Source organism: Opisthorchis viverrini, assembly GCF_000715545.1.
Source record: "Opisthorchis viverrini unplaced genomic scaffold opera_v5_363, whole genome shotgun sequence".
Classification (NCBI taxonomy): Eukaryota; Metazoa; Platyhelminthes; class Trematoda; order Opisthorchiida; family Opisthorchiidae; genus Opisthorchis; species Opisthorchis viverrini.
The window spans coordinates 1-10,039 of record NW_008752025.1 but is presented as its reverse complement, the minus strand read 5'-3'; the positions used below and the strand labels follow the sequence as shown (position 1 = coordinate 10,039).

The window sequence follows — 10,039 nt, the reverse complement described above, 5'->3', positions numbered from 1 at the left end:
ATGGTCTCAGTGTGGTCTTTGTGGGTCTGGAGGTAGTTTGTTAGTGAGCGCTACACAGTCGTTCCGGAAATGGGTATTGCGAAGGAACATTATGTGATCAGCACTTATCTGCACCAGGTGTTCCCCGTTGTCCGTGTACCTACTACCCAACCCGAGACGGTCACTCACTTTAGTCGTAGCCGCGCTAAGCTCACCTACCTGCCGATGAAGTAAAATGAAAAGTTACACAAGGTCTGCGACATGTGAGTATCCAAAGCATACGGAACAAAATGCACTCCGATTGAATCCGGGTGCCTACTGCTTGCTTGTGTCGTCTTGGACACCCTATGAGTACATGCCCGGCAGACACCACTCGACCGATGTGGCATGAGTTTATTGTTCGACGTAGGTTGGACGTGGGTTGGGATACTGTCAGGGCGCGCAGAACTGGACAAGAAGACGATTAGGGTCTTCAACCAAAGTCTTCGGCTGAAAAGGCCGACCACAAACCAGGGCGTTTAGCGGGATATACAAATGAAATGCCATTTCTACGGAACAATTCGCCACATGGTCCAACTCCCAAAGTGGAGGACCAGAAGACTGTTTGTCAGACCTCTAACCATTGACCAACATGGTGTGAGAGACTGTGAGTGTCCCCCAGTATGGCTCAGTAGGTTGCTGAGATGCGCAAACCGTCAAATCAAGGTAAGCTCCCGTCTCTATGTCCGGCAGAACGAACAATTAACTAAGTATGGTGGGCGTTCAAAAGCGTCACTCAAATGAAGGAAACGTACACGAAACCAAATCCATTCAGACCATGAACCTAACTATGCAGTACACTGAAAGGAACTTGAGGATATGATGAACGACCAGTCCAAAATGGAAAATCGCTTGATTGTCACCTTAGGGATCAACTGGAAAACGAACCTCCCAAACACGGCCGATAAATTAACTCACACCTAATTGAACAAAGTCTGAAAACCAAGAGACCGGCACTTTTCCCGATGCTGATACACTTCTGTCATAAACCACAAGGGGCGCGAAAAGCAACTCACCAGCTGTTTCTCTCTAGATCGTAACAATGTACATCATCTCGTGGAAGAATGGGACGGCGATCGTCACTGGCGAATTCAGAAAAGCCTCCAACTACGTATAACTGCGAGCCAACCCACGCGAGACCACAGTGGATTCTGGTAGAACTTAACCCTGCATGGTTCTCGGTTAACGGAGCCAAAGGCCGAAGGGTGCGCCGGGTGAGATCAAGCACCGACAGCTCGCTGGTACGTTCCCAGAATAGATAAACCAAGTTACTGGACTGTGGAGCGAAGGGATAGGAAACAAGAGTAAACAGGTGTGGTGGAAAGCGATGTCCCTATGATAAAAATATTTTTTCTCCGTTACAACAACACCTGATTAAAATCACCAGAATCATGAACAACACACATGGGTGCTTCATCTCCGTACCGAATAGAAAGTCCATGATATAAAAAAAAATTTAAAAAATCGTTCAGCTATAACGCCCTTCTGATGCCTAGCTGTCATGCCACCCGAAGGAAGCAGGAGGGCTGGGATACTGCCGGGTTGCCCAAGCCTAGACGGGGAAAGTCGAGAGGCAGAGGTCGGGTTCGAACTACCCTCCGATCAGTAAATTCACGCTCTAACCACTTGAGCTATCTCGCCCCCCCCCCAAGATGATATGGTGCGAGTGATATCCCAGTATGGTCTGAATAGTGTTCGAGTTTGTAAATCCAGTCCTTTGCAACCTGTGAACCACTAGGGAAGTGTAGGGAGTCTTTGAACAACCACTGTCGTTGAACCCAGATGATTTTATTCGCCCAATCAGACAGAGCATATTACACATACTCATTGTTGACCCTTACCGAGCTGCTCGTCTGAGACATTCTGGGACCTAATTACTGTTGTAAACGCACAGATAGCTGCTAAAAACTATATCTTTTGATGACACTCCCTTAGAATCAGCAGGAGGGTTAAAATGCAACCCGAAAGACTGGTCCCCTTTTCGTCTCAAAAACAAACTGAACCAAATTACTTGGTGTTCCTTTCAAATAACCAATGCAAATATTGTTATAGCTAACTCGGGTTAATTCGCTAGGTACTGAAACATCATTATGTGCCAAATTGTTCTGTTGATATTTTGACCTGTACAGTTTCCTTCCCTACATAACAGTAACTATACATTTCAAGCAGTGTAGATACAGTTCAGTTTCGTTTTTTTTTCAGGAAGAATGCCAATTTTTCTGTCCAAAATCATGCCGATCAACTGCGTGTACAGTTGGAAAGATATGTGCCGGCTGGGATACTGCCAGACTGGCCGAACGTGGACACGATCAACGAAAAAACTTGTGTCAGGTTCAAACCAGTAATCCCGCGGGAAAGAAATAACACTAACACACCTAATGATGAGCAGAAACACGTGATTGTTTCGCACAATGCACAATTTCGTGGAAAATGAGTGCTTGTCAGAAAAGACCATGAGAAATCTTATTAGTCAAGGAGAACAGAAGAATTTCCCAGCGGTCGGGGTAAAGGTCATACGTTAAGTGACAGTGGAGCTATTGGAAAACCGTGCCTTAATCGATTCACCACACGGGTTCGCTCATGGACATTAATTTGGAGCATGATTAAATATGTTGGACGGTTTCTGTCTTCAGTTCCGGTTGGACAGCCATAAGTCGTGTTCGAAGTCTGTCGGCCTTGATAGCGGAATATCACATCGATTGGACGGATGTGTCACATGCGGCCTACAGACTAAACGAAAGCATCCCATGACTAGTCAGAATGTCAGCCAATCTGGATCGAGTATTTATAGCTCGACGCTTCTCGCTCCCTCACGAAGATTCCAGCGCGACCTTCTGGAATACTCTATGTATAAATAATGACGTAATGATCTTCTTTTGTCTCCACAAAGGGCTATCTCTCGACGCTTCTCGCTCCCTCACGAAGATTCTAGCGCGACCTTTTGGAATACACTACATATAAACACGGATGTAATGATCTTCTTTTGTCTCCACCAAGGGCTGTATCAAGCTACCGTGCCTTTTGATATACCGTAGTGGGCGAAGCCAGAAGCCAAGAACCGTCACAGAAGTTGCACTACCGTCAGCAAACCACAACAAAGTGTGCGTCGGTTCCAACTGATAGAGTTGTGTTCACCGAAAATAGGACCAATAATAAGAGGACAGCCACGTCTGAAACTAAACATTCTTCGAAGCCTTCTGACAAATTTAAAAAAGTGGGTCTATTTTAACCATTTGAATAATGCAGCAAAAAGACAAAGTCTGCGGGATGCCGACAGTTCGTAATACTAAGAACTATCAATTTTGCATCCCAGTTGGAAACGAACAGCCCTGAATCATCGAAAATACACTACTTACCTGTCGAACAGTCGCATTAATATACCGTGAAGCCTGTGGAAGTTTGATGTAGTCCCCCGTGGGAGTGACAGTTAAGTCTGAACGGAGGCTGTACAACATCACTTGATCGGTACCCTGGGGGTGCGTTTCGGAAACCCCACCGATTTCGACCAGCGTACGCTCGGCGTGCGTGTGTGATGACAAGTGGCGGCGTCGGTGACCATTGTCCCGTACGAAGTTCCCAGAAGAACGGACTTCATTCGAGGATGCTAGAGGTTAAAAAATACAACCATGTGACAGTGAGAGCGCTAGGCTGCAGTACTGAGTGAGTCAAAAATAATTCCGAAAATGAACCTACCAGCTAGCTCACCAGAAACCGATAAATTGGAACCGTCTGGACCAAACGTGCAGTCAACGACACACGGAGAGAGTTCGACGGGTGGCGGACTGGCCGTCAAACTGCCACCGCTGCCTCCTTCATCCACGACCACAACGCGGGATTCCAGCCTAGGCTGGCCAGATCGCCCAACTGTGGACCACGAATCAGTGCACAGATCATAGCGAATAATTGTATTTGCTATGCTCACTATCGGTACGCTGCCGGCTGTGCGCTGATACGAATTCGGCACAATTCGATCGAGTCTGCCATCTTCCACATGGATTGGATCAGAACCACCGTTTCTGGACAGATCTATGCCACGTTGCGTAAGTGTTATTCCACCGAAAACGAATATATGCGAACTTCCCACTGCGACAGCCGCGTGACGTGCCCTGGCCTGGGGCATTGGACAGCACTCTGACCAAAGACCGAGGGATGGTGAATAGGAATACACGGTGGACATGATGTTCCCAGCCTGAAAACAATGCGACGATCAGCAAATTCAATGAAAGCAATGAAGTGTCGATAACCACGTAATTATGTTATGAACGATTAGTCAAATTACGGAACATTCGTACCGCAAAATCTCGCTCGAACAAAACTCATAGAACGGGTGAAATGTTTATTGCAAACAAAATGTGTTTGACGATGCTAAATAAGCCCATTTGAAATGAAATAAGGGGATTGGAAATGTGGAAAACTATTCAGAATCATGGGTAAAGTTGTGAGTTCAAACTAACTAACCACTTTCGGGACACTGAAGAGCGCCACTGAAGTTCACGTGTGAGTTGTAAGTTGTTTCGGAAAGTTTTCAGAGGGCTTGGCGACAGTTATGACCACTAGCATTCGCACGTCTGCTTAGAATTCTCGTAAAAGTAAGTTGACAAGTCTCGTGAAAAGACAGCGACCACACGCCTACCGATATAGAAGTGATGTTGCGTGAGATTTCATACCTAAGGCCACAACACGTGTTTGTCCGTATTTATATACATCCGCCCTATTCGGCTTCAGAGTAGCAGTTAACGTCTGCAGTTGTACTTGAAAAACACAAACAACCAAACAATGCTTTCTTTGCCGCTTCCATAACCACAGTCAAAATAGCCCCGGAGCACTACCAACAATGTTTGTGACCTCAATTTCTGAGCTACAATAGTTCCCGGATCGACAGTGGGATTATCTACCGGCTTTCTTTGCCGCTTCCATAACCACAGTCGAAACAGCCCCGGGGCACCACCAACAATGTTTTTGCTCTCAATTTCTGAGCTACGATAGTTTCCGGATCGGTAGTGGGATTATCTACAGGGAATAATAGTGTTTTCTTCATTTGATGGACTACCCCGTCTATATGCAAGTTAGCGACTCAATGAAAATGAACATTGACATGTTTTCGATAGCAACGCCCGCGCTTGTCACAGCAACGCAACGCGTTCTTTGAAAGGGTTTTCCAGATGATAATAGTGTGTGGGACTCTGGGATTCAGAAGAGTGTTTAGTAGTCAATCAAAAAATGACCCTGCGGTCGGATGAACCAGCCGGTCTGAACAATTCATTTCAATGAATGTGGGGCTTAGTGCCAGATTAATAACATACGGATATACGATATATCAGATAATATCGTTCTATTGAGCATTCGTTCGATACAAATTCTTCAAAACGGCTGTGTTGCACGTCCACAGGGAGGAAACGAAGAAAAGACAACCTCCAAAGTCCTTCATGGGGCAAACACTAGGAGCCGCGTTTACTGATCACAGAGAACCTCTAAAATTCCCCGAGAACTGTGATGTGCTTCATTATCCGCCGTCCTCATGTGAATCATTCGGAGACATCGCAACACGTAATGCCATTTGGGCTTACTCAAAGAAGGGAAGGACCATTGTCGTATGAGTGAATAACGAGGCTGAAAGTACAATCGGGGGGGGCGACAACATAGCGTACCGAAAACTACGGAAACTCACTTTGATACCTCCGATTACGAACAGAATATTGGAGACTACAGCAACAGAGAACCAAGCCAAACTATCCACTGGCATTGAAGGGCATGGCAACCACGAGGTCTTTGTGGGAGAAAATGACTGCATGCAATTCAGGATGCAGCTGTTCAGACCACCCAATACGATCAACGTGGGACGTTTTAGAGTAGCCGGGCGAGGTGCCTGATCCGTCCCACCAGCCAAGGTGCGTCTGATCATGTCTTGAGCCAAACGATTTTCCTGTGGACAAGATGAGTGCGTTGGGAAAAGTAAGACTGAACTTATCTCTCTGTTTAACATGGATAATGACAAGTAAGGAATAACCGGACTCTTCGAAGGTATTCAACAATGGCAGACCAAGAAATCAAGAGCAGACTTAGTTCACAATCACAGCCCGGTAAACGGAGAAGCAGCATGGGGACCTCGACAGATAACTTGGACATTTGAACGACGGGAAAATAACCTCGACAAAACGACGAAGTAATCCCACTATCCGGAGAGCATTAGTCAAGTGACCGGATCCACCTATGTTTACCTGATGAACCCCAACAAGAGCTGAGGGCTTAGTGTAGAAAAGCTCTTAGGGATGCGCCTGCCTGTCTAAAAATTGTGACATCCAACCAATTCAATGTTTAATACACCTGATGGCATCACTTTCAAAACGTAATAATGTGTAGGGTTGATTGTAGCATAATCCATCTTAGTTTTATGGTATCTGATTCCTACCGAGATGCGGATGGGTTGGATAGTCGGCATATCATATTGGAAATCAAGTCGGAACCCGATTAGTCAAAGCGGCACCACTACATTTGAACCGATTAGCTGAAGTCATGTTTAATTTGCCGGCTCCAGGTCGCTCACTCAAGTTGACACTGACGGTACTCACACCTGACTTGTGATATAAATGAACACAGGAAACGCTGCGATTTGGCGAACGATCCACTTAGAAGGAGACCAAATACTCCCCGCTCTCTATGTGGAATGATTAACATACATCTAGAATCCTATACTATACAAATATTGGGGCATTCGTTAAGTGAGTTGAACATACCTGGATGTAAGAGTTCTGAGTGAGTTGAGTTTTCAGGAAGTCCTGACCCAGATGCCGCAGGCGAACGTGCGACAACAGCGCGGGAAGACAGGTCGTCCGTGTCGCTGGATCGTGATCAATCCACGTCATACAAGCATTCCACACGGACTAGAGTTCGATAAGGTGGGACAATTTAAACAAGTCAAACGAGGTAACCGAGAAGTAAGACAAAATTAATAACAAAAGAACTGTACTGTCTCAACAGACAAAAAAGTAACAACCATATTGACCAATAACACAGAGGAACGAGTCTTTCAAAGGAAATGAAACCAGGGAGAAAAAGGGTCATTTTCCGCCACCGGTTTCTGTAAAAAAACGAACATATCGTCAGGATTAGACCGAAAAGGGTTCTAAGATTCGATGCAACATAGATTCGCACCGAACATCTTTAAAGGAAAATGAAAACCTCAATCAGACGACGGTAAGATGAACTCAGACACCTCGGGTGTGTGGTGGGCCCCGTCCTGTTTGTTTTATTTGAACAAACTGACACAGCAATCTGCCGGCGAAGCAAAAGTGATCAGAAAATAAGGATGATGGTGACGATGATAACACTGAGTCACAACTCAAATGCTATATTCTTCCAGTAAAAACCATAATTCCGAGGCAGTAGCACTAATGGCAGTATTTCTGACGGACTATCACCACAACTGATCGATCTTCATAAAACCTACATATTCAGCATACTGAGTAGCTGTATTTATTGTTGTTGATGGTCTATGTACCGAAGGTGCATTGGTTCCACCTCCTACAGTTTCGTTCACTTTTTATGAATACAGTAAGGATACAGCAATGTGCCCAATCTGTCCACTTTATCAGTTCGCTGTCGACAGTCGTCAGTCAGTGACTTCGTGCTGGCATTCACTCCTTTCTCTATTTCTTACGATTAGAATGGGAATAGCCCGGCAACTACGAGGCGGTATGTTTGACGCAGTTCCTATAAGCCACCCGGCCTACTCTTACTCTGATCACCGCCCACAAATAAAACAAGTTTTGAGCTATAAAATGTTAATGGCTAGCTCCAAGCAGTCGAAGAACCGGGGAATGAAGGACGGAAGGAACGGGGCACGAAACCCGCACATTATAGGGCAAATACGATCATGCTGTATTGGTAGTTACAAAGTTGTGAAGATGAGATACACAGTCACACAAGGAAGTGTCGTTTCTATTCAAATCAAGGACACTGTACATAATACACCATTAAATGTCCAAGTGTTGAATGAGAGACCGACATCACGGTCCGCTAAAGCTTCCGGCAGGGTAGTATGACCCATTCTGATCAACTAGATCAACTGAAGGATACCGGCTTCAAACCGATTGGACAGCATATCTTTTAAAACCCCAGGAATCCTCAGGCTTTTTCAAGGATCGGGAAATCTTATCATATCCTTAATTCGGCGAACCTGATGGCCCGATCGAGAAACAGGCAGGTGAAATCCTGGGGGTAACCTGTGACAGGATGCTGCACTTGCCACATAATTCTTAGGATGCGCCATAATACACAGTACACCCTAAGTAGAATGAGAACCCATTCAGGAAACACCTGTGATAGATAAAGAGCGTTAACCATTTGCAACAACGTCTTCAAAACAGATGTCCCACCCTATAAGGAACCTCCAACTAAAAAAGCCCTGAAAAATATCAATGTGGTCGATATTTTTTTCAAAGTGAACCATCTTCGCAAAACGTTCAGCTGCAGCACCTTTCCGGTGCCTAACTGCCGTGCCCCCAAAGGAAAGCACAAGGGCTGGGATACTGCCAGGTTGCCCAAGCTTAGACAGGGGAAGTCGAGAGGCGAAGTTCGGGTTCGAACCACAGACCTTCCGGCCAGTAGATTCGCGCTTTAACCACTTGGGCCATCTCGCCCCCAAAGGTCGAGGTGCGCCGACCATCTTCGCAAGCGAAACCCTGCGGGAAGTGAACAGGAAAGGTTAATCTTCCACGAAGGGATACTCAGGCAGGTAGGTGCCTGATAGGTCCTGGAACGGGGAAGCGATCCTCTTCCTTCGTGAACTTGGTACCCTATTGGGTTTAGCGGGTTGTATTGCTCATTGTTCTCTTCACACATGACAAACACATCCACTAGAAAAAACCGAGCTCCCTTTTCCTAAAATTAAATGGATCGTTCACTCTAGTTTTCACCAACGTTCTAAGTGATGATTGCAATGGTAAATTTGCGCACCATTTTCTCTCATCCCATGCTCTTTCTGACTGGAATCCAGACGTCTACTAACTCCACTGCTTACGACCTCCCATTTCCGTCCTACTCTACCATTGATCTGATTCAATTCACCGCCGGCTTTGTGCTTATGTCCATTAATTCCAACCGATGTACCTCCGATTCGACCGTTTGAATGAGCACAGGCATTTTTATTGTGTTCACTGTGTTGCCAATGCCTCCGCCCCTTTGATACGATTTAGGAACCAGTCCATAGTTGCCACCGAAACCTGTGTCTTTGACAGATTTATGGTTTAGAACAAAGATTGGGTTCAGTGAAATACACTCAGCTGCATGCCAATTTGGTTTTGACGGGAAACTCATCTGAAAACCAGCTGAATTTTTCGTTTATGATGTCACACAAAGGTCTGCTTGATTCGTCACAAGATGTTTTCCTCAGTTTGTTCAATCGCCTGTCCATATCCATGAGAAAAACCGACAGTGCACACACTGCTCTTTTTTCTCGCCTCAATTCTTTTCCAATACACTGCCTCGCGTGTTGCCTCTTTCAACAATAATTATGTCCCATTCCCACCTCAGCGTTTCACCTCAATCAGTATTCATCACGCATGGGACGTTCTGGAATTAGTCTTCAGCAAACTAGAACGGCGTGCATGACCACAGTGATGCCTACAATGGGCATGATGCAATCTCAAAAGACTCATCAAGATTTACAGACAAATCTGCTGTGGTTCTTAAGGACGTCATATCCATTTCAGAGAAGTTTGGTAAACAATTTATTTACCAAACCTCTCTGAAACGATGACTACCCAATCGGTCCCACATATTTTCCAGTTGAGTGATGTCACATCCATCTTCACTCTCTGCTTCGTACCCGCAATTACGCATGTTTCTGATCTGCTGGTTTCGTTTGCTACAAAATCACCCGTAGAGCTGACGTGAATAGAAGCCAAGCTGGACTCTGTGATACGAGAGGCAGAAAATGTAGCTACCGATTCGCCAGAAAGCCGCTCGCTTTGGCTCTCGATACATGTAGTGCCCATAATTAAAATCCTTCTTAGTTTCGTTC

General features: G+C 45.5%; 1 protein-coding gene across 1 annotated transcript in view; it reads right to left on the bottom strand.

Annotated features, from left to right (window-relative positions):
• Window positions 1-7,021, bottom strand: part of T265_10430 (hypothetical protein) — a gene marked incomplete at both ends in the record, with an annotated part of 9,110 nt that extends 2,089 nt beyond the window's left edge. The window contains 4 exons of the mRNA XM_009176800.1: window positions 3,375-3,622; window positions 3,712-4,207; window positions 5,687-5,941; window positions 6,753-7,021. Of these exons, the coding sequence (XP_009175064.1) occupies window positions 3,375-3,622; window positions 3,712-4,207; window positions 5,687-5,941; window positions 6,753-6,881 (1,128 nt within the window). The remainder of the gene's footprint in view (window positions 1-3,374; window positions 3,623-3,711; window positions 4,208-5,686; window positions 5,942-6,752) is intronic.
• Between the last annotated feature and the right edge of the window lie 3,018 nt (window positions 7,022-10,039).